Here is a 25,606-nt window from a genome sequence, read left to right as displayed (position 1 = left end):
TGGAACGTGCATATTAAGAGTAAAAATTCTAGTTCACTTCCGGCTTAGCCATGGCAGCTAACTCTACCACTAACCCATTGTAGCTGCTTCCTCTAGAGCTTGTGGACAAGTATATAGGATCAAGAATTCACACTGAGATGACGAGTGATGAGGAGACTGTTGGCATACTTCTGGGATTTGCTGACTTTGTCAATATGGTACTGGAAGATGTCACTGTATTTGAAATCATACCAGAAGGAAGAAGAATTACTAAATAAGATCAAATTTTGCTAAATGGAAATAATATAACAATGCTGGTTCCTAGAGGACAAGGACCTGAAATATGAATGGATTTCCTGGACTTATGCTAGATTCTGTTTTGTCTTATAATGACAACAAAACAGTTTTTTTTAGCCTTTTAATGTTTGTATTCTGTGAAGCCAAGTTTCCCGTTAAAGGGAAATGCTTTGAAGATGTATTGTAAATGCTCATTTTTGTAAGTTAATCAAGATTATATTGGGAAAAGAACAGTTTGTTCTTTGAAGACAAAAATAAACATGTTTTTGTTAACTGTCAAAAAAAAAAAAAAGAATAAAAATTCTTATGGTAAAAGAAAACAGCTCAACAATCTTACCTCACTAAGTTCATGCTGCCTTTGCATCTTCTTTTCAAAAGTTGATTTCATTTGTGTAAGTAATTCATACTAAAAGAGAAAATTAAAATGCTATTTCATTCTACTTTAAAATTATATGGACTTCTTAAAAATGATAACTAACTCGTACCTTATCTAAAACAGTTTGCCTTTTGGCTTCCAAGCTGGGCTCCAAAAGGAGATTTTTTCCTGTAAGATAAAGTCTAGTTTATTTCTGGATAAAGATGACATTTTTCTTAGGAAATTTAAAAAGTAAAGAAAGACATACTTGCTAGTTCCTCAATACTTTTTACTAAGTCATCCTTGTCAGTAATAATTTGTTTTAGTTGAGGCAAAGTCACAAACTGCTCTAGTAATACATCCTCTTGCTCATTCATATCTGTAAGTTGTGACACACTAGAAACACAGCAGAAGAAAATATGTTAATGAATTGTCAGTTATCTAGTTTTTCTCCATGACGATAAATATTCAGTTTTTCAGCTTTACTCAGCTAACAGAGTTCTACATAATCTCTGACATGTATTTTTACATATACACAGAAGGCGGCAAACTGTAACCTTAAAAGCAAATAAAACACCAAACACAATGGAACAAAAAGTAGTCTAAACACAGTATCAAGACGATTTAGCTAATAGGCATGTGGCTATCACAATAAATGATACAGGTATATGTGTCTATGTATATGTATTCATAAAAATGTTTTTTACAAAACAATAGTGGAAGGGTAATCCCAAAACAAAAATCAATATCCACAGAGTGTAAGAGGGAATTGGAAGGATGGGGTATGGAGCAAGCTAAAGCTTTTGAGTGTCTTTCAGTTTTGACTAGAGATCCACACAAAAGCATTATATAATTAAAAAATAAAATTAAACAAGGAAAAAAAAAGTCTCTAAAGTTCAAAGCAAGTGGAAATAAATGAACCTTTTTTTTTCTAAGTTATATTGTCATCCAAAAAAGTTTCATTAAAGAGCCTTTAAAAAATAATATTTGGCTGCACATCTCTGATGCAATATATCCTAAAGATAAATGAAGTGTAAAAAACAAAAGAAATAAAAACTTACTCTGCTTTCAATAACTGTTATTGATACTGTTATCTTATTGGAATTGTTATTTTGAAAAAGAATAAGTTCCCTTCAGAAAAATGGTTGACTTTAGGTCAGGCAAAAATACTGTTCATGATGAACCCATGGCATCTTTGTTTTGCCAAAGTCCCTACTGACTAAAGATGGAACTGTCTAAATATCAAAAAAAAAAAAAAAAGAAAAGACAGTAATGGATTGAAACACTTCAAATATTTTTAGAAGTTTTATGGGTTTAATTCTCACCTATACCCATACTTCCTGAAAAAAGCTGGAGGAAGGTTAGCAAAGAGGTTCACCTTTTCGTATTGATATTTTCATAATAATTTTTTTAAAAAGGAAGAAAGGAAAGAGAATCCTCTATTACATGGCAACAATAATACCTATTTTCTGGGGTGGCTGCAAGCATCACACTGCATGCAACAGCTTTATAACATGTGGTATTTGTAAACTTCATTAATTAACATTATTAGCACAAAATAATGAGTCACTATTTTGTTAAAATGATTGTAAAACACTGGGTCAAACAAAGTTAAACTTCTTAAATAGCATTCAGTAGTGTCACTGATAACAGCCTCATGACTACAGTAAACCTTCAACAGTGGTATAAAGAATGCAACTTCACAAGCCTGAGTGGTCACAAAACATTTTTTTCATGGAGCCTCTTAGGGAAACAGTGTCTCATGAAAAATGATACCTTAAACTTGAATATTCAACTTTCCTGCCATAAATCTGAATAAAATATGGCTTTATAAAAACACTTTTCTATTACTTTATGAGAACTTTAATGTATTCAGAAATAGTTTTCACAAGAAGGTAAGCCACACAAGAGAAAGGACGTCGTTATCCTGGTAACTATTATAGCATTCCCAGGATCTAGAGAAATTCCTGGATACAGACTAGTAAGTCAATAAATATTAACTGCAAGACATACCACCAATTCATAAAACTTTCCACTTCCCACTGATATAGGAATAGTGATGACATGAAAATGATGTGTGCATTTATTTACAAATAAAATAGACAACAAACACCAATGTTACTCTCCAAGTTTTTTTACCTTAGTTCTGAGAGTTCTGGAAATGTATCAGGAATATCAGGCATCTTGTAACCAAAACCATTCTGGCTTATCTAAAGAGAGATTGAAATGGTGCTAAGTTTTAGCCATCTTTTTGACTATTCCTGTCTGGTTATAAAAGTAACTTTTAATGTACTGCATCCCATAACTATTTCCATTATCACATATCCTCTTGGCGCTCCACACTCTCCTTACCCTCCCATTCTTTTTTCACTCTGTCTTTTTCAGTGTATCTTTACATATAGGGTTATACATATAGGGTTACTGGCTTTTTTTTTTTTTGATGAGGAAGGATCATGTGACTACCTGTGGTTATAAATCTCCAATTGTAAGATATCTGTGACAAATGTGGAGAAATCTATGTGTGTGTCATTGATGTATATGTCTGTCTCAAGCAAAAGGCATTACGTTTAGAAAAATTACTAACTTGGCAAAAAGTCACAAGAGTTACCTAAGTAACTTCTATGAGACAGTAGGGAAGATAAGGAATAGAGTATACATTGTCTGAATACATGGGTCACATTTTAAAATCAAGGACCCATGAAAAGTTCTCTTTTACTAAGGGTTAAAAATAAAGGCCTTTAAATCCCCTTAATGTGTTTAATGCACAGTCTCTCTCCCTCAGTAATATCCCTTGTGGCAGCAGTTACCAGCTTAATTTAAGAACCCAATTTTTTAAACCAATGAGACATTGGTTTAAATGTCCTTAGTACCCTAGGGCAGACCTTCCATAACCTGATACATGCTTCTCCTACGTAATCCTTCTTGTGTCTTTGCATGCGTCCTGTATGAAACCTGAGGGTTCTGTAACAGGCGGCTTCACAAATGTGCCATCTTGTTTATGCTTCCACATCTTAGTTAGAGCTGCTGCTTCTTTGAATTACCTTACATGACACCTTATCATTCTGGCAAATTCATTACCATCTATCAAAATGTGGCCTCAAGTATGAGTTCATTCATTCATCCACCTCATTTTAAATGAGCACCTATTGTATGAATCTGGCATGCTTCAAGGCACCAAGGATAAAGTAGTATAAAAAAAAGAATCTCATCTTATATAAAGGTTATCTTTTTAGCTCTACATTGGTCCCTGGGAGCACTGACTATTCCCTCAACTGTGTCTTCACAGTAACTCTAGACTAACATTTCTACTTAGAGCTATTTATTTGATGGTTACCTCTTTGACATTGTTCTTTAAGTTGAAAATGTGATTAATTTTTTTAATCTTTTGTGCCCTAGTGGTTGGCACGTGGAGGAATATGATGTTTGCTGACTGAGTATTTCAAGGGTACAAAATATAGATATCTGAAGATACCAACCGGTGTTGAAGTGTCTGTTGTGGGAACGGGCAATGGTAGATTTGAAAGGACACCAAATGAAGGAGCAGCGGGTTTGGCTGTTGTATAACTTGTTGTTGAAGAAGAAACAGTGTCAGCAACAGATAAAGAGCTGATAGTCCTGTTAGCTTCTTGTGGGGGATACGGAGGAAGAAATGGGAAACCCTGAGAAGCATAAGGAGGCATCCCACCTGGGTTACTGTACAGGCTAAAGAGAAAGAGAGGGAAAACATGAGATTAGATTTTAGGAGTAAATTTGTAAAATTATTCCTTAATTGTTCTAAATAACAATTGTTATGCAGTATAGATAGAATTTGTTTATGGCAGGTGCCACTAGTTTTTATAATTATATAAGTAAATTAGATATCATATAAATTGAAAAAATAGGAACACCCCTTAAAAAGAGTATTTTTATTTCTTTCCATGATAAAGAAATATGTTTTAGAAAACATACAGTTCAACTGCTCACAGTTGAAGTGAATAGAAAGGCCATATTTGAGTTTTGAGCATTCTACTGGCATCAATGACTATTTTCAGAGAAGAAATGGAGAACACTTAATCCAAGAAACTTGTTCAAATAGCTATTGTTTAGTAGCTTTCACTATATTTGGCAAAATCTGACTGAAAGTCAAGACTGCTTTTCTAGAAAATTTCAAAGAAAAATTAATTGTACAGATGAGTTGCTAAAAATGCTAAACTATAAAAAAGATGCATAAACACCTCAGATAGGCTGGGACCTTGAATCTGAGACCTTTTACTGGATGGAGTGCCTGCACCTGGACAAATGTCTCCTTGAGCAACAGAATACAAAGAAACTTTAAGGGACTAAAAACAACTGAATGCATGGCAGTCAGGGTAATTATGAATAATATTACAAAACTATGAATGTCACAAAAAGGCCACAAACCAACAGCCACTTCTAAGGTACCTGGGGCAAAAGCAGGGTACTATGCATGATCCCTGTAAACAGCAACACCATGGGGTGGGCAGGCCAGCTGGGCCACACCTTCTTCTGCCCAACCACAAGCTGCCCCTACCCTCACTTCATGTGAGGAACCAGTCTGCTCTCCTCGGAGAGCAAGCGAGGGTACCGTTTCTTGAGTTCACTCCCTCGTGCTGCAGCACAAGTCCCAGGAAAGCCTTGCCTGAATTTTTTTTTTTTTAAAGATGCATGTAAAAACCATGCATATATATTAGAAAAAGTAGCACAGCAGTATGTACTCAAGATAAAATCAGAAAATATATTTTTGCAAGATGATAAATACAGGGTTCTGATTCAAGATGGTGACATAGGAGGACCCTGGATTCACCTTCTCCCACAGAAACTTAATCGACAGCTATATATGGAACAATTTTCTCCAAAAAAAACCCCCCAAAGTATCTGAGCAAATCAGGCAAACAAGAAGAAAATGACATCTAAGCTGGTAGGAGAGGTTAGGACACAATCTCACCATAAACCCCACCCTCAGGAAGAGGACCCACAACCTGGAGAAAACTCAAAACCCAGAGCTTTTCCCTGGAGGGTTAAGGGTTGAGTTTGAACCTGAGAGACAAACACCCAAAACATCTAGCTTTGAGGACAAAAGAGCTCACATCCCAGAAAGCCACAAGGCGCAGCAAACTAAGAGCAGCTCTCAAAGGGCTCGGAGGCTCAGGCTTCCCTGGCTCAGGGCCCAGTGCATTAGAGGACCCCACTTACTGTGACAGAGGCTCATCTGGCCATCGTAAAGCATCAACCCGAGGGGACAGGCGTCTAACTTAACAACATCTAGGCTAGTCCCTATACAGTCTGAGGATGGGACTGGTCACCAAAAAGACCAAGTGACAAAAAGTTGGAACTTTCAGCCCCACCCATCGATGTCAGGGAAGAGGGGGGCTGCTGATTAAGCTCTATAAAATCTCTTGAACAGGAAGACTCGACAAGCGCCCTGCTGGTGAATGCATCCATAGTCTATGGGAACAAAAGCTGCTGTGCTCGGGTCTCTCCTAGATCATGCCCTGCCCTAGGTACCTCTTCATCTGGCTATTCATCTGTATCCTTTATAACCAACCAGTAAACGTATGTAAATTTACTTTCGGAGTTTCATGAGCCATTTAAATTAATCAAAACGGGGGTAGGGGGGATTCCATGGGAACCTCTGATTTATAGCCAGTTAGTCAGAAGCACAGGAACCAGCTATGGATTTTCCAGTGGTATGTGAAATGGAGCAGTCTGTGAGACTGAGTCCTTCATCTGTGGATCTGACCCCATCTCCAGGCAGACAGCATCAGAACTGATTTCAATTTGTAGGGAACACAGTGTTTGCTGAGAACTGGAGAATTACTTGATGGTGTTGGGAAAAAACACATATCAGAGTATTGAAGTGTTCCAAAATATATCTAGTGTCAACAATTTTTTAAATGGGAGTGCTACTGTTTTATAATTTAATGTCATATTTAATGACATAAGTTAACAAAAATTGGAATTGTTTGGAAGAAAACATTTGTCACAAATTTTGACATTATAATACTGAAGTTTATATAGAAAAATAAATAAGAATATAAAGAAAAGAACCTGAAAAAAGAGGGTAAAGAGAGTTTAACCCTGGCATATAGCAAAACACAATAGAAAACCTTAATTTTTAAAAACCTTTTTTTAAAGAAAAACACTGGCAATGGATAGGAAGATCAATGGAACTGAATACAAAATCCAGAAAATTCCCAAGCATATATAGCAATTAGGATATAATAAAAGCAAGATTTTAAATCAGGTTAAAAAAAAAAAGAGGTCAATAAAGAGCATTGCAACATCTGGAAAAAATTAAATTGAAGCCAGATCCTCATAATAATAATAAAAGAGAAACCAAATGGAACAAATTAAAATAGAAAACTTTTTTCTTTAAAAACAAAAAATCTTAAAGAACTGGAAGATATCACGGAAATTAAAATTTTGGGGTGGGAAAGGACTTTCTGTGGTCCCAAATTCAAAAGTCATAAGAGAAAATGATAAATCCCCTGATATAAAAAAACAAACAACAACAAAACTCTCTATATGACAAAACCTATTATAAATAGAGACAAATAAACCGGTGGAAAACACTTGAAACTCACGGCACAGGAAAATGGTTAATTTTTCTAATATATACATAAAGAACTTCTACACACTGACAAGACTAACAACCCAATAGCAAAATGGAGAATCAGAGAGAATACACAAGTTCAAGAAAAGAGAAAAAAAAATCTGTAAATCATAGGAAAAGATTCAACTTCACTGTAAGATAAAACAAATTAAGTTATACTAACACCTCATTTTCCACTTAAAAATTAGTAAAGATCCCTTTTGATAAATTACCATGTCAGCAAAGGGAAAAAGCATGCGTATAGGAGTAGAAACTGGTGCAACTTACTCCTTAGGGCAATTCTGCAATATTAGTCAAACTTACAAATATGTATACACCACTTTGAGAATGTATCCAACAAAATATTTACAGTTGGGTAAAATGTTTTTAATGTTACTCATTGCATCACTGAGGGCAAAGAAGGGTGGGTCTTTTATGCAAGATTGGAAACAACAAAAATTCCATTAATAGGAGTCTTAAGTTATGTTGTGTCCATAGAACAAGTACTTAGTGGCCATAAAGAAGAATGAGGAAGTGCTTTATGAACCAATATGGAAAGCTCTCTGAACCATACCACTAAAGAGATGGGGAAAAAAAAAAAAAGGCAAGGGAATAGTAGGCTATCATTTGTGTAAAAAAAGGAGGGAATAAAATACTGCATGTACATATTTCTTTGTATATACCTAAAATATCTCAGGAGTTCTATACATATGCACTCAAACAACCAACTTTGGATACCAATGAGACGAAAAAGTGAATTGCAAGAGAAAAAGAAATGGAAGGGAACTTTTCACCCCACATCCCTTTAAATTTTTACAATTTTAAGCCAAGTGAATATATTATTGAAAAAAATAAGTTAAAATAGTCTTCTAATAAGCTTGTTTATTTCAAAGTATGGCTCATCTTAATCTTAGAGCTTTACTTTTATCTAAAGTACATTAATAACATGTATGTAAATATAAAATGTTATTTAGAAAGAATATGATCAACATGAGAATATTTCTACTATCCTTGAAATAAAGTCTTAATAATTCTGAACAAAACTGTATTATAGGTATAACCTATAATATAATCCAAGAAATGTAGCAAACTTACTTTTTAAACAATGTGTACTGAATCACAGAACTTATTTGATATGGGAACAAATAAACTTGTTGGCTTATGTTTTCAAATAAGGTGAATAAGATATATTTAGCCCTATCCTGGAAGAAAACAGTAAATTTAGTTTTTAGATAAAGAATATCAGAGAGGCTTCTGACTCTAGGACAAAGACATAGAAGTGCAAAGTGATGGCTGAGTCTGATATACCTAATGAACGGGATAATCTAGCCCAAGCTGATTTCCAGGCAGTGTTAAAATGCGACCTGATTTTTGAACAAGAAAAAGTTCTTGGAAATTAAGCAAAAGAACCGGGCAATTAAGGCAAGAGATATTACAGGAAGAGGAAATAAAGACTGTCAGAAGTTGCAGCATTATGCAATTTCAAAATATCGAACACAAAAAGTTACAAAGGATCAGAAATCAAAATGGCACTGGACACCTTAGGAATAGAGGAATGCTTTCAAAATTCTCAGTGGAAACCACTTCAACACAGAACTTGAACTCTATCAACTATGAAGTGCTAGGGTGTATTAAAGATATTTGCAGGTTAAAAAGAAGAAATCTCCAAATTATTCTTCCCAGCATCTTGTGGCATACTATACTTTCCAAAAACGGTCACGGCACTATTTCTGGTCCCATGTGCTCTCCTAGGGGGGTTCCCAGATGACTCAGTGGTAAAGAATCTGCCTGAAAGGGCAGGAGACACAGGAGACCTGGCTTTGATCCCTGGGTCCAGAATATCCCCTGGTGGAGGAAATGGCAACCCACTCCAGTATTCTTGCCTGGAGAATCTCATGGACAGAGAAGCCTGGCAGACTACAGTCCATGGGGTCACAAAGCATTGGACATGTCTGAGTGACTAAGCACGCACACATGCTCTTCTAGAACCTTACCAATCCACCATTAAGAGGAAAAGCCTATTTTCTTCCCCTCGAATCTGATCAGGACTCTGTGACTGCCTCAACAAACTGAATGAAGCAGAAATGACACTGAGTGACTTCAGCAGCTAGGCCAGAGAAGATGAATATGACTTTCTCATAACTCTTTCAGGATGTTCACCCCAGAAGCCCAGCCATGGTGATGTGAGGAAGCCCAGGCTGCATCTAGGTATTCCAACTGACCTCCCCAGGTAAAAGCTTCTGATGAGAGCTTGTTGATGGTGAGTAGAGCAGAGAAGAGCTCTCTGATGAACCTTTCCTGAATTGAAGATTAATAAGCAAATAAATGTTTACTGTTTTAAGCCATGCCAGTTGAAGCCAAAGGTGGAGCACGAACAAGCTCTATTAGTTCCTAACCAAACTGCAGATTCACAAGAAAAATAAATGCTGTCATTATTTCAACCACAAGTTTTAGGATAAACTGTTACTCATCCTTAGTAACTTGAACACACCTTTACTTAGGAAGCCACAGGGAGTAAGTAAAGCAAGAAACTAGGAAATAGCCTGAGAAAGAAAAAAACACAGGATGCAGGAAAAGGAGAATCCCATACAGGATGGAGGGAAAGGGATATCCCAGGATGGCAGGTGGACAGCAGTTGTACAGTAATTCAGAATGGAGGGGGAAAATGGAGCAATGTTGTAAGGAAAAAATACCAGAACCTCAAGATTACCTGACAGATTTGATGATGTGAAAAAATTATTTGAATGATATTTTTCAGAGCTGCTGAAAGAGGTGGGAAATTAAAAAGATCCAAGAATACAAAACCAATGGAAAACTGAAGCAATTATTAACTCCAGAGAAAAGCAAAAAGTTATACCATAATGGAAATGTAGTCATTATAAAGTACTTGGCTCAGCAGGAGGGAATATTCTGAGAGTCAATGTAATGAAAGTACCAAACACAAACTTGGAAGTAAAAATCATAATTTCACAGAGGATGATAGAAAAGGTATGTGAAAGATAACTAAAACCTTCATCAATCATGATAGGAAGTCAACAGAATCTAAAATCAAAGAATCAACAGACAGAAGTATCTATATATTATTCAGAAAGATGAAGATAAATATTAGACAAGCAGCTAAAAAAGAAAACCCAGTTACCTCTGAAAAGTATGAATGTATCTGTGTGTGAAGGTGAGGATGTGGAAAGCAGACTACCTTTTAACCTTATTTGAATTTTTAAGCTATGCTTTGATTACTTACGCCAAAAAGTAAATAAATGTATATACAAACTCTTTTGTTACAAACATACTTACTATGGGAATGCTGTTGAAGCAGGAGCTAAAACTGGTGGATTCTTCCAAAACTCATCCAATAGACTCTGAATAATTTTCCCAAGATCTGAATGCATTGTAAACTAAAAGTAACAGTAAATACAGTGATCAAAATCATTTTCGAAAAAAGATTATATAGTCTCATTAGGATAATTAAACTGTAAAACTTAACCTTAAATCCACTTTTGCAAGTCAAGAATTACATGAAAGGCAAAGGATATTATGTCAACTGAACATATCAGCAATCCACAACTTACTCTAGAAGCAATACCATAAATGAGGTTAAAAGTTGATTTAGTCAATAGTGGAGCTGAAATATTTCCACACTTCACTACCGAAAGTAATCTGAAGGTTCAAAGGTAAATACTAAGTACACTGAAGTTATAGTCCTTCATGTTAGTGAATCATATACATATCCTAAAAAATGTAAGGCAAATTTGAATTTTATCCCTTCCTAACTACTATAAAAGATATACTATGAACCCAAGTTTTAACATCAACAGGTCCTCACCACTGAAAAACAAAAACTCTCCAAATTAGGATTACCTATTAAGTATAGTGAACATTTTGAAATAAATCATACCATATACATACATTGCTTACTAATGGAGAGGTAACATACACTCCTTGTTTATCCACCAAGTGATGCCGTATTGGTGGATAAACACTGATCACTGGTTTTTCCTGAGGAAATTGTGGAGGAAGCAATCTGGCAAAAGTAGAACAGATTCAAAAACAAAAACAGCAAACGTTATATAATCATAATTCTAAAACAAAATTACTTAAAAGCAAATTAATTTTCATGCTTTAATTTTTCAGTAATTAGTGCTCTATTATGGTTGTTGAGTCGACTGAACCTATACAGAAAGACACTTTGGCAACAAGACTATAATTAATTCAATATAGTAAAACTTTCTTAATGTGGAGTAAGGATAATGTGAATTATAGACTATTATTCAAACTGTGCCAATTAATTGCTTTCAAACACATCACATTATAACAAACTATCCAAAATTTCAGCTAAAAATTAAACATTTTTATCAGGTGAATCATGTTATGCCAGTCTAGCTTTTTACCAAACCACAAAGTCTGGGCATGTAATTTTCTTGTGGCTTTCCTTCTTTTGAAATGCTGCCAAGAAGTATTTCACTATACACTGAATTCTTAATGAGCAAGTAGATAAAATGAGAAGTACTAGGGTTGGAATACTGGAGCTGACACCATGCCTTGGTGCTATGCCGCTCTCTTCGAAATGTCTCAATTAACACATCTCTCCCAACTTTGAGGTAAGTCATATGGTTTCAGGTAATTAACAGTAAATTCTCAATACCAAAAGGAAAAAGAATAAAAATCTTAACCCTTTCAGAACTACTGGAAATTTGTAATCAGGCAGTGAAGTCTTTAACAATGCACTTTTACTGGACATGGAACCTTCCAAATCTCCAAAATCTAGATGAATACATCCTCTTAAACTGCCTCTCTGTTCCCCTCCTGGCTCAGGGAACTATTTGTTGGCAGCATTGTCAAGAGGAAAACTGGGTCTTCGTTGGCTTCTCCTACTTAGCTGTACCAGGGCGTTGTGATGAGAGATAAAACTACATCAGGTACATAGTTTAGGCTGTTAAACTACTTTGGAAAAGAAGCAACGAATGGCTTTCGGAGCCCAACAAGTCTGGGTTTCTCTCCTGACTACTGTATTCACTGCCTACTTGTGTATAATTTGTTTCAGTTTTCAGGGCTGCTGTGACAATTCATAAAGCTCCCATATATCGAGGTAACACAGCATAATGGTTGGCACTGCTGCATATTCATGCTTTAATTCCCACTCATTCAACTAGGATTTAATATGGGATCCCACATGCAGGTACCTCGCTAGGCAATGAGGATCTGACGATGAACAAGCATAGTTTCTATCTTCAAGTTAAGCGCATTTTTACTGTACCTCACTCAAACACTTGCTTGAGCACCAGCCGCCTAATGCAGTCTGAGGTAATAATTCTTCCACGTTGAAGTCTAATAAATGCACTTACAGCTAAATGAGTACTTCTAGCAAACTTTCCTCTCTATTACTTAATAACCTCATGATTATATTTTTCCCTTTTAATTTTTTTTTCTTTAAAAATAATCAGCAGATCAAATTCAACTCTGAACTTACTGGTTGATGTATTATATTGGTTGCTGAAAACTAGAATATTTTAACTTGTTTCTGATGTTTCTGCACATGATCCCTTCCACTGTTTGTTGTGGTCATGCTCACTCTTTCAGCCTGCCTCCAGCTAAGAGTTTAGGGCAAATCAATAAAAACAATTACATCTTTGTATTCCATTTCCTCTTTCATAGTTTCTTACCGCAATCTCTATTACAATGACATATTTAAACGTCACAGAATTATGTAAGTTTAATAAACTTTTGATACTAGAAAAGGAAATAAATTCACTTTTAAACACTTTACTTCTGATAGTAGCTAAGAAACAAAATGATAAAAAGATGTTTCAAAGTCCTATTACTTGAAAAAATAGGATACAATTCTACTCACATATTAATGTTAATTGTCAGGTTATTTACGGTGAAAGGCAACCTGTATTCCACATCTTTCTGTATTTCAGCTATACTGTAGGAGAAAATTTGAGAAAAAAATTTATCCAAAGTTATAAAAACCATTAATGTTAAAAGCAAACATTAAAATTTGTAGAGTCTACTAAAACTACTTCATTTTAATCACAGAATCTAGAGAGCCAATATAACTTGTATCTTGAAGGGAAAATGACCATAGAAAAGATTATCAAATAAGCAGGCAATACTATTCTGAGATATTGTCAGGGGGTTGCTAAGAGATGGAGTTAAGTTGGTGAGGTAGAGAAGCAAAGAAAAACTCCTGTATTGTGCTATATTGATTACTATCGCTTTATCTGATTTATCATTGTGCTGTGTGCTATGCTTAGTCACTCAGTCGTGTCTGACTCTTTGTGACCCCATGGACTGTAGCTCGCCAGGCTCCTCTGTCCATAGAGATTCCCCAGGCAAGAGTACTAGAGTGGGTTGCCATGCCCTCTTCCAGGGGATCTTCCTAACCCAAGGATCAAATCCAGTCTCCCGTTTTGCAGGTGGCTTCTTTACTGTCTGAGCTACCAGGGAAGCAATTTACCATCAGTAGAAGCAACTGCGGGCATGAATTTGAGCAAACTCCGGGAGACAGTGAAGAACTGGGAAGCTGGGAGTGCTGCAGTCCATAGGGGCTGGAAAGAGTCGGACACGACTTAGCAACAGAACAAGAAGCAGCAATTGCAAGTCCTCTAGTTAAAACAGGTCAGCAAGAAAAGATCTATGTTCTGACTACAATCCTGCCACTGTCAGCTGCATAGACAGGGCTTTCACAGTTTAAACTGAGAAGTCTGGATGAGATGTCTCCTAAAGCCTTATGATAGATAGAAATGGCTGGCTGCTTTTCAAAACCAAATATTCCCCTTCTTCCTAAATAAGAGAAGCCTGATTTTATTCTGAGCGGCAATGTTGTAGCTTTTCTTGTAGCAAGTTGTTGCTACAGGCTTAAGTTCCAGCCAGTTAAACACAGGTTAAGTTGTGAGGTGGAATTTCCAGAAAAGCATTTTAAAGGGCAACAAAAACTGGTATATACAGCCTACTTGCCCTTCCTGCCTGGCCCTGACAAACAAAACTTCGAACAACCATATTGGACCAGGAGTGACCCTGAGAATCGGAGCCAAACACTAGGGAGAGCTCAGCAGACAGAAGTAGCTTGGGTCCTTAATGGCTATGGAATCAACAGACTGAATTTCTTGTATGCAAGAGAAAAAGAAACTTTTATCAAGTTACTATTTGGGGAGTCTTCATTACTAACAGTTGAGTATAATTAGCATCTAATAAAAGTTCCCTATACTTTAACATTTTACATTCAGAATTTTTTATTGAAAAAAAAATTTTTTTTTGGCCACGCCCACACAGCATGTGGGAATCTTAAGCTTCCTGACCCAGGACTGAACCCAAACCCCTTGTATTGGAAGCTTGGGAATCTTAACCACTGGATCATCAGCAAGTCCCCAGAATTTTATTTTATTTTCAATTGCTGGCATGCAATTGTTACAAGTATAATCTACCAACCAAATCTTTTGGTGACTCACTTGGAATTTTAACCAACATTTATAATCTTTCCAAAGGGAAAAATGTTAAGTAGTATTAATGAGTTATGTTTGAAAGGAAGCCTGATATCCAAATGGACATGAATCCTTTTCAAGCATGAATACTTTTAAAAGATCTAGCAGTTACATAACTTATTTTTTGTTCTTTTGGTTGCTTTAATTAGTAGTTTTGGAAGACCTGTCTTATTTTCCTCATTTTTGGGGGGACTATGACTTTTTTTGCCTTCTGATAAAAACCTAGCCTCTCAAATATGTAAATTTCAAGTTGCCTGAAAGGTTCAAAAGTGTTGGGATGGAATTATGGAGAAATCACAGATGTCCCCTCTGACATCCCATGGACTGAAGTTATGATTAAAGAGAAGAAATAGTTGAGAAAAGACTCAAGAAGATATTCAATATTAAGACTAACAATTTTTATGAAAGTTTCTCTTTGAGGATCAGGTTCAGACTAGGATACTGAACAGTTTTCCCAGTTGTATTGATATAAACACTGTGTAATCAATAAAATGGCTTAAGCTTTTTATTTCTACTATCTTAGATGTCAGTGGTATCAATGCTTCAAGGGAATACTGATCACAAAAGTATCAAAGCCAAGTAGAGCATTTTAGTGACAAAGAGCATAACCTCTTCAATTAGGCTTCCTGGGGTCAAATCCTTCCTCCACCATTTACTTGTGTGATCAGAATCTGCCTAAGCCTTATCTCTCACATGGTAAATGGGGATGTTAAAAACACCCATCTTGCTAAAAGTGTTGTTAGATTAAGTGAGATAACGCAGGCAAAGCCCTCCCCACATAATACCATAATTGTTTAATATGTTTTAGCATTATTAAGCAAGCATTTAAAATACGTATCCAAGCTGGAGCCTGTCTAAATTTGTAGTGCTAAAGTTTTAAGTCATTTTTTTTTCAGATGCTGTCTTTTTACAGAAAACAAAGTGAATTTGATTAAAATAATTTTTGGCTAGAAGTGTTCAATTCATTGTCCCCATAACTATGTTCTTGACATTTATTAAAATTTTTGACAAATTTCCTCCACCAATGAGGTATCAAAATAACTAAAGGTGAAAAGTGAAAGTGAAATTCTCTCAGCCGTGTGTCCGACTCTTTGCAACCCCATGGACTGCAGTCCACCAGGCTCCTTGGTCCATGGAATTCTCCAGGCAGGAATACTGGAGTGGGTTGCCATTCCCTTCTCCGGGGATTTTCCTGACCCCAAGATCGAACCCAGGTCTCCTACATTGCAGGCGGATTCTTTACCATCTGAACCACCAGGGAAGTCAAAGGTAGTATTCGTAATATTAATGAGAACTGAATCATCATTAACAAATTCCAGAACAGGTTAGCCATGGCAACTGATAGGTTGAGGACATGCTGCCCCTAAATGTGGAACCTTGGCATCTTGAATATTTTAAACTGAAGGAATGTGAGAAAACAGCAGAAACAGGAAGGTTACTCCGACCTTCTCCTTCCTAACCTTCTTTAAGACAGAAAATAGGTCATAAGACCGTATTAAGAGGTGCCCACCCTACACCAAGAGGAAAGGAGCATCTGAATCTCAGAAGACAAAGGGACAGTGAAAGAACCCAACAAGCCGAGCTTGCTAAGTCATCACTGTCCCCTGCAACCACATGTCCCCTGCCCCTCCCACTTACTACAATTACAATTGCTTCACTTTATTGTGCTTCACTGATACTGCTTTTCTTTTCTTTTTTTTTTTTTTAAATTGAAGGTCTGTGGCAACTCTGCATAGATAGAGCAAGACTACTGGTATCACTTTTCCAATAGCATTTGCTCACTTCATGATTCTGTGTCACATACTGATAATTCTCACAATATTTCAAGTCCTCTACCAGCAAAAAGATTGGGATTCACTGAAAGCTCAATTGATGGTTTGTGTTTTTCAGCAATAAAGTATTTTTAATTAGAATACATACATTGATGTTTAGGCATAATGCTACTGCACACTTAACAAACTACAGTATAATGTAAACATAACTTTTATATGCACTGGGAAACCCAATAATTCATGTGACATGCTTCACTGCAACACAGATCTTCCCTGGTGGCTCAAACAGTACAGAATCTGCCTGCAATGTGGGAAACCTGGGTTCAATCCCTGGGTCCAATCCCTGGGTCGGGAAGATCCCCTGGAAAAGGGCATGGCAACCCACTCTAGTACTCTTGCCTGGAGAATCCCATGGACAGAGGAGCCTGGCGGACTACATCCGTGGAGTCGCAAAGAGTCGGACAGGACTGACGTGAATGAGCACGCATGCACGCTGGCACTCAGCCGGCAGTGTCACTAAGACATGCCTTGCACCCCTTAACCCACCACATTCCTCCACAACCGTCATCACAGCTTTCATCAAGCCCAGTGTAAAATACTCAGGTCCATTTCTTTGGATCTTCATTTCCTTTTGAAGATCTCCCTGATATGTAAAACTCACATTAAATTTGTGTACTTTTCTCCCATTAATCTTCAGTTGGTTTAATTTTCAGACCCAACTCTAAGAGCAAGAGCATCAAGGAAAGCTTTTTCCTCCTCTACACTAGTTGCATTAGATAAGATGGCAGATGCTTATTCTACTTAATTAAAACAAGAATCATTCCCTGAATCTTTATCACAAATGTGATTTTGAATTTTTTGGCTATTTCAAGTAACTTAAAAAAAAACTTATTCTAAAAATAATTCTTTCTCATCAGAAAAAAATTATTTTTCCAAATCAGTAAATGTTATTTTACAAGAGTTTTAAATGTCTACATAACATTCTAGTATATTAACCTATTCTGTACTATTAGACATTGAAATTAAGCAGGACCCTGGGGGCTCCTGGGCATGGAAGCCTTTCTGTGTCCCCATTTCTTATTTGCAGGAATAGACTCCAGGCTCCATGACCTTGAAAGGGCAAATTCAAACAGTTGCTAATCAGGGATGGGAGGAGATGTGGAGACAAGGGAGGAGACTGCCCCCCACCTCACCCACCCCCAGGCTAGACTAAAGGCATGGGCATACCCTGCTCCTTATTAGTAACTCTGCCCTTCAACCACTGCCATAAAACTTGTCAACAAATCGTCCCAGGTTGGAACACACAGCTTTGCAGGGAACAGGCCCGCTGTGTCTCCCTTTGCCTGGCAAAGTAATAAAGCTATTCTTTTCTATTTCAGCCAAAACTCTGTCTCTGAGATTTGATTTCAATCGATGCACAGAGGCTGTTTTCAGCATCAATATTTAGATTGTTTCCAAGTTTACTACTATAAACCATGCTTTGATAAACATTCTTACAGTCATATCTTTACACTGACAGGTAGTACTCTTTGGATGTAAACACACACACGTGTTCTAAATACTGTAATCTCACTAGAGAAAATTTAAATAATCTTCCATTAATAATTTTATTCTCTAGGTTCTCTGAGAACAGTGAATTACTATGGTTTTATTTCAGCAACTCTGAATCTGTTTTGGACTAAAGAAAGCTGAGACAGTTAACTTTGTCAGAATGTGTGGTTAACTGGCATCCACTATACTTTGACAGCCCCTAAAACTATAGGCAAACAGACCTTGAAATGCAAGAGTCGCACTAGTTATGGTTGAGGTCCCTTTCACAGAAGAATCATTTATCTCCTTATTTTATATTTTGCGTAAACCTGGATTCTGTAACTAAGACTAGGTTCAATTGAACAGCTACCATACATTCAGCATCTCCCAAGGAAATGGAAACAGCCTGGTCCCATTTGTTTTTTCAGTCATCGACTGAAAAAGATCAAGACTTTGATTTCATCATTTCCCCTTGTTTAACTCAAGGAAGGGTTTTTATTTTTTATTATTATTATTTTTTTTATAAATTTATTTATTTTAGTTGGGGGCTAATTACTTTACAATATTGTAATAGTTTTTGCCATACATTGACATGAATCAGCCATGGGTTTACATGTGTTCCCCTTCCTGGACCCCCCACCCACCTCCCTCCCCATCCCATCCCTCTGGGTCATTCCATTGCCCCGGCCCTGAGCCCTTGTCTCATGCATCGAACATGGAATGGTGTTCTGTTTCACATATGATAATATACATGTTTCAATGCTATTCTCCCAGAACGTCCCACCCTCATCTTCTCCCTCAGAGTCCATAAAATTGTTCTATGCATCTGTGTCTCTTATTCTGTCTTGCATATAGGGTTATCGTTACCATCTATCCTTTTCGATAAAAGGTTTAGATGCTTAGGTAAAGACATTAGACAATTTCCCTCTCCCATCTAAATCTCCAGGAAATACTGAAACTGACTTTTAAAAAGCAAATCTATAACAGTTCCATACATAAACTGACAACAAACTCTGAGGAATCTTAGAAAGACAAAAGAAAGATTAAAATAGATGAGATTAAAGGAAAAGATAAGCGTTTAAAAAAATTAAATATAGGAACTAATGACAATCCCCAAACATAAGACCTATGCAAAGCTGAAGCCCTTGAACCATGTCACGGCAAACCTGAGTGTGGAAGGTGGGGCAGGAGCCCCTCTCCGAGTAGAGAGTGGGAAGAAGCCTGGAGCAGCAGGAAGTCAGAGCTCTCTCCTGGTTCCCTGGCCTGTTCCAACCTGCAGACAGCAGCCCTGTCAGCCCCAGGATTCCACGGCGAGGGAGCTGCTAAGGTGGCAGCACCTCAGGAAGCTCCTGACTCCCAGGTTGCCCCCATCTTCAAAAGACAACTATCAGCTTGCAAGTCATTCTTCTTCACCTGTCAACTGAGGCAGGCCAGGATACACAGAACTAAAGACCTACAAACAAGACTACCAGGAATCTTAAATACAGAGAAGGCTGCAACAAAACAAAAGCATTAGAGGCATGCACCAAACTCAACAAGCCCCAAACACAAAAACTCAAAGAAACAGAATTAGAGGAGCCAACAGAAGACTGTAAATTTGTTACAATATCCTCAGGGGAACAAAAGAGAACAGCACTTGAGTTACTAGCCCAGGCCTGCACCATTCCAGGCAGGAAAGGACAATAGATCCAGAGACAGTTGTTAGGGCAAGGAATAGAGACTTTATTTGGAAAGCCAGTGAATCAAGAAGATGGTAGACTCATGTACTAAAAGTACCATCTTGTCTGAGGAAGAGTTCAGGCTTCTTTTATATTAAAAAGGGAGGCAGTAAGGTCAAGTATTTCCTGTTTCCGGTCAGCCACCAGAGGGGAGGTGGTGCTAATTTTCTCCTTCCTGAAGGCATTCACATGTGGGCCTCATCAGGTATTTTACCTTAATGCTGATTACTTGGGAGGCAGGGTTTTGAGGAATGGACCATTATGTGTAGTTGAAGTTTATAGGCAACAACCGTTCATTAATTAACTTGTAATAGAATAGAAAAGCTCTTCCCTATTACACTGGCGCATACACTCCACCCCCCAACTCTTAAGTAGGCAACAACCCTTTAGTAATTAACTCGTCATAGAATACAAAAGCTCTTCCCTATTACATTGCATTCACACACACACCCCGACTGATATCAAAGTGAATAATTAAGAAACCTGAAATTTAAAATAAATAGTTGAATAGATGGTTCATTGCTCTGTTTAGAAGATGCTTCATACTGTACCCTACTCTTGGAGTACGCTGATGCATGTTAGCATATTAAAGGCTTTTAGAAATTCTAGAGTACTCAATTTAGTTTTCTGTATCTGTTTGACATAGACCACTTATTTCATAGCTATTTTTCAAACACTGCTCTGTAGAAGACGCTGGATAATGACAGAGATGTGCAAAGAACTATAGGAACACAGGAAAAAGAACTTAACCTAAATAGGGATGGGGGTAATGGGGTCTTTGGGGGAAAAATAGTATCTGAGCTACATTTAAAAGTCAAGTAAGAGTTAACCCCAGGAAACAGAACCAGGGAAATGAAGTGTACATTCCAGACAGAGGAAGTACAATTAGAAAAGCTTCAGTAGGAAATAACACTGGGTCTCTAAAAGTCTCTGTATCTTTTGCCATTAAAGAAACTTTACATTGTGTGTGCTGACACCTTTCCACCAGTCACATCACTATCTTCTGTGACAACCAGGCATTAAGCTGAAGACACTGGCAAGAGTTAGGAAGCCACTGCAAAGAATAACATCATCAAATTCAAATTTTAAAGATTACTCTGGCACCCATGGGGAAGAGAAAAGGGAATAAGGCTGGAGGCAGAGAGAATAGTATGATGCAGTGGTAACACAGATGACTAAGTGAAAACAGGATGACCAGGTTTCTGGCTCAGGTGAGCAGGCAGGAGAGACAGCTTGGAAGAAATTCAGAAGTAGGAGGGGAAGAGTAGAAGTCAGATTCAACTACCAATGGAGAAATGATTACCTGTGTGGTAATTTTTTTTTAAAGCAGGTATGGATCAATACTACTATGTGGAAAATTAACTAGAGAGGGCACATGGCTGTTACTATCTATTTAGGAAAAGTATTCTTAAATTGTAACATGCTTTATTGTGTCATATACTCTACAATTATAACTTTTAATCACTGGTTATAGACTATATGACTTAATGTACCAAATTAAAATTCCCTTTATTATGGGATTGTTTGATATACATAATTTCTAAGTTCACTGTTAGGAGCTGAAATATACAGAGTCAAAAATATTGACATTTTGTGGGTTTCTATAGCTTCAATAGGCTGTCATAGCAGATTCTTGTAGGATTTTTTATTGCAACAAGTTAAGGTGATTTTCTTTCACAAGGAAGTTTTATTCTTACATATCTTTAAGAGTTAGATAGTACATGAATGAAGGCAGTTGCTTGTAGTACAACAGGGAGTGACTGCAAACTGGTAAAATGGAGAAGAGCAGCCCCAGTAAACAGGACAGCCACCCTTAAACTCAAAGCAAATATTGCTAGGTGGGAAATGTTGCCAGATCTTTCTATTTTGAAAGAAAAGTTGGAGGGGACAAAGTCTGTATGAGAAATCTTTGTATTTGCTGCTCAACTTTGCTGTGAACCTAAAACTACTCTAAATAATAAAATATTTTTTAAAAGTTGGAAATTTTTATATTTTAATGAAAAAAATCTCACACTATGTTGACAACAGATCCATTAAAAAAATACAGCACTGAACTGGTTAAAACATATACACATATCCTCTCATTACAAACTTTTTGTGTTATAAAGCTTGTATGAGTCCTTTTGAGCTGACAGTAAAAACTACAAAAAGAAAGGTTTGGAATCTAGGCTTACTCAGAATCGCATTAGTTTACAGGAGACAGCTTTACAACTGAGAGCAGGGGTTAAACTAAACAGCTATAGGGTAACAAAACTATACAGTAGCAGACTCTCCAAAGAACTTACAGACTTTTTAAAGATTTGGGTAATCAGAAAGAATATTGAAGCACTGGTAGCAAAAGAAAATTTCAAAATGACTATGGAGACTACTGAATTTAAGATACAATTATATCTTCAATTGTATCTTAAAAATCTTACTATTATATTTAAGATACAAATATAAAATAGCTGCCATTTATAGACACATTTTAGTGTGTGTCGGTTAATATTCTAGTCTCTCTACATGTATTGTCAGAAACCTTTCAAAATGAAATTTTACATTTCATTTGTGAAGAAAAACTCTCTGGAATGGACTTGCTTTCTGAATGGAAAGTCAGAAGTAGCTCTGCCAGAAACAAATGACCTGGAGATTTGTGAGCGATTTATTAACAATAAGCTGGCTAGATCCGAGTAGGCTATGAGGCAAAGGTTGTAGGCACACTGATTCCATGCAGTGGAAAGAAGGAATACAATCTGTTACCTGCTTACTGTGTGTCAGAAACTCTAATTACTTAAATATCAACAATTCTACAGGATAAAAATCCCAATTTCTGATTTTACAGATAGGAACTAAAGCTTAGAGTTCACTTAAGTCATGCTGCTTTTCCTGATGTCATTAATTTTTGCTTGTTTGCATTTATGTTCCTCAAATTCATTTTGTCTAGCATCTCATATCAGAGTGAAAAAGAAGAAAGCAATTCTGATAAATATAATAATTCCCAAATTAGATTTTCTTTTTGAATATAAAATAAAAATAGCACCAGAATTACCACATAACTGATTATTAAAATGGAGAAGTCCTTTACTTGAGAGAGCTGATCTCCCCAAGTAAAAGGTAACAAAGACACTATTTGTACACCTTTGAATCTTTGCAGTTGATTACAGACAATACCATTCACAACACAGCTTCAGGCTATTGTTTCAGAGCTAAGAAAGTAAAATAATAAAGAAGCTAAGTAACTAGATATTGTGAGAGGAAAAACCAGGATAGTTAGGATGGTAACTGTTGATTTCTGGTATTTTCTGACTGTCAGGTGCAGTGCAGGGAGATACTTGACAGCTTCAATTCTGAAGAATCTTTAAATACTGGGATTACTATGTATCAACTGGGATAGTTTCAACTGCAAGTAATTGAAAAATCAGTTCGAAAGTGTGATTTGTATGTAAAATACAAATGTATATGTATAATCTTATACAGACAGAAGTCTAGAGGCAGGAAGGCTCCAGGTCTGGTTAATTCAGTATCACAATATTATCACAGACTTTCCATCTTTCTACTCTACCACATCCAGTAGTCAGCCTGCCTTCCTTAATGATTCAAGCAGTTCCAGGCATCCCATGTAACACAACAATATCCAAAAAACAGAAAGAGGCATTTCCTTTTAGACATCTCTATTACTAAGAAAATGTTTTGAGTAGCTCCCCAAAAGACTTCTCCAACTCTGCTGACCAAGATTAGGTGAAGTGTCTGACAATAACTAGCAGTGAGAATAAGACCATCATCACTGGAGTAAACAATCACTAGTTAACGCACAGAGATTGAAGGGACTTGGCCTCTATTAAAGAAGTGGCCCTGCAGAGCAGGACCCAAAAAGGCAATGTTCTTCCAAGAATTCAGAAGAATGGAGTTAGATGGGAAATCAACAGTGTGGCTTAAAGTAAGCTTCTTTAAGAAGTACAAGAAACAACAGAATTAGTTCTATTCTTGCCCCATAAAGTCAGGAAATTTAGTGGTAAGTTGAATATTGTGATGACTGTTACTTAGAAAGCGGCATATATTACTTGAGCCTAGTAATCTACATAACTTCCAGTTTCCATTTTCAGAGCAGACAGAAACATGCTACTATGTAACAATTCTCTGGTCATCATTATGACAGTGTTCCATTTGCCCTGCCTCACCAATAAGACTTAAGAGAATTTCTTAAGGTAACTAAAAAGTTTAAATTAGGGAATTAAAGAGACTCTTTCCTGATATGGGATTTTTTTGAATTATAAATAGTTAAAAGAAAATAGAAGTTGGAAGGTAGATGAGAGAATGGGGTGGGGAAAGGTTACTGAGGAGAAGAAAAAAAGTGAGACACTGACGGCAGAGAGAGCTACTGACCCTGTAAATGGAGAAGGGATAGAGTATGAAACAGGAGGCAGGTGGGCGGAGTGCAAAGATATATTAATATTCATAGTTGTGGGTGTTTTGTAGTATTCATTAAAATACCATTTGAAACAGTCTTTCAACTTTTACAGAGTGCATTTTCAGAATAACCAATTGCAGTGTCTTTTTGTACAAAAATTTTTAAGTTGTAATATTGAATTTGGTTACTCAAGTAACACACTGTCAGATACTGCACAGATGTTTCATTTTTACCTGCTAGTTTTAAAACGTATGTCATAAGTTAAAAGGGCAAACAAGAATAGGTGAAGTTTTTTTCTGGGACCATACCATTCTTTAAAAACTGCCAAGTACATGACCTACTTCATTGTCACCAGAATTATCCAAGTATAGTTTATAAATGTGAAATATTTCAGTAAAAACTTCAAATATTTTTTATAAAATAAATTAAAAGAATCAAAGCAATTAAACATAGCTGTTCATAAAATATCACAAAATACTGTAGATAATGTCACATGTCTAATTATATATCCATAATTTCTGGCTCAAAAAAAATTATAAATAAAATAGATCCTTTCTGCTTTTGACTCAGGGTATTTACTGATCCTCTTAAGCCAATTACAGAATTCCTTAGATTAGCAATTCCTGCCTTCAACTCTAACTTTGTTTGGGAGACACACACAGAAAAATACACAATACATTTCACATCAATCACTTCCCTTATTTACCAGCCTCAGCAGCAAGGGACTTTGGAATATTTGAAAATTCAACTCCAACCTCAAAGAACAAAAATTTGCCAGCTGTGAGACTATCTAACAGAATATCCTAAAGGCTTAAAAGCAATTAATTCCAAAGGTATGGTTCTAGAAAGTATTTTGGCAATTGTAAACAAACAGCCTTCCAAGGTGAGAACTTTTGTTATGTTTATTACAAAGGAGTATCCTTATTTTATAAACATATTTTGTAAGAGTAGGTCTTACAGGTTAGCAGAGAAAACCAGAGTCAGATTGACTTGTAAGAACTCTATGAATTTAATTTTCCAAAAAGAAAGCTACCATTAAATCAAACACCATGCTATTCCTTCCTGTTTAATACCACAAATTCTCACCTTTCTAAAGTTCTAAACAGCAGAACAATTGAGAAAAAGAATCAAGGAACACCTGGAGCTCAATCAGCAACAGGCCTCACTATAGCCAAACCGATTTTGCAATGATTTTTTTCTTTTAACAATGCACCTAATTTAAAACTATTCCATACTATAACTTGTTTAGAAAAAAATTAGTATAACACATAAAATGGCTCCTAGAATTAATCAATTTTAATGTCTCAATATATATTTCAAATATATGAAGTCTATTAAGATGTTAATATCTTTCCATTAAAATACATGCTGACACTCACATAAATACAGTTGCATAGTTCATATAAAGAGGCTGTTCTAATTTTTTAAAACCACTAGAGGTCACAGATACTTGCAATAAAAACATCTGAAATAATCTGAATTGCAAAATATTTCT

The 25,606-nt window shown here is 36.4% G+C and overlaps 1 protein-coding gene and 1 pseudogene across 2 annotated transcripts in view; one reads left to right on the top strand and one right to left on the bottom strand.

The window, feature by feature from the left end:
* VPS37A (VPS37A subunit of ESCRT-I) overlaps positions 1-25,606 on the bottom strand; it is a 38,174-nt gene that overhangs the window by 11,395 nt on the left and 1,173 nt on the right. Inside the window, exons 2-9 of one of the 2 annotated variants that reach the window (XM_081521631.1) lie at positions 13,072-13,146; positions 11,130-11,244; positions 10,518-10,618; positions 4,108-4,333; positions 2,771-2,841; positions 900-1,027; positions 762-820; positions 614-682 (exon numbers count right to left, since the gene is read on the bottom strand). In XM_081521631.1, the coding sequence (XP_081377757.1) occupies positions 614-682; positions 762-820; positions 900-1,027; positions 2,771-2,841; positions 4,108-4,333; positions 10,518-10,618; positions 11,130-11,244; positions 13,072-13,146 (844 nt within the window). The remainder of the gene's footprint in view (positions 1-613; positions 683-761; positions 821-899; positions 1,028-2,770; positions 2,842-4,107; positions 4,334-10,517; positions 10,619-11,129; positions 11,245-13,071; positions 13,147-25,606) is intronic. The other variant, XM_081521632.1, reaches the window with a different exon arrangement.
* LOC145518077 (U6 snRNA-associated Sm-like protein LSm5 pseudogene) lies at positions 43-397 on the top strand (annotated as a pseudogene).

This window comes from Giraffa tippelskirchi, chromosome 8 (genome assembly GCF_054371585.1).
Source record: "Giraffa tippelskirchi isolate mGirTip1 chromosome 8, T2T-mGirTip1v1.2.pri, whole genome shotgun sequence".
NCBI classification, from domain to species: Eukaryota; Metazoa; Chordata; class Mammalia; order Artiodactyla; family Giraffidae; genus Giraffa; species Giraffa tippelskirchi.
Note: the sequence above shows the minus strand (reverse complement) of the source record. Positions and strands in the feature narration are given on the sequence as shown.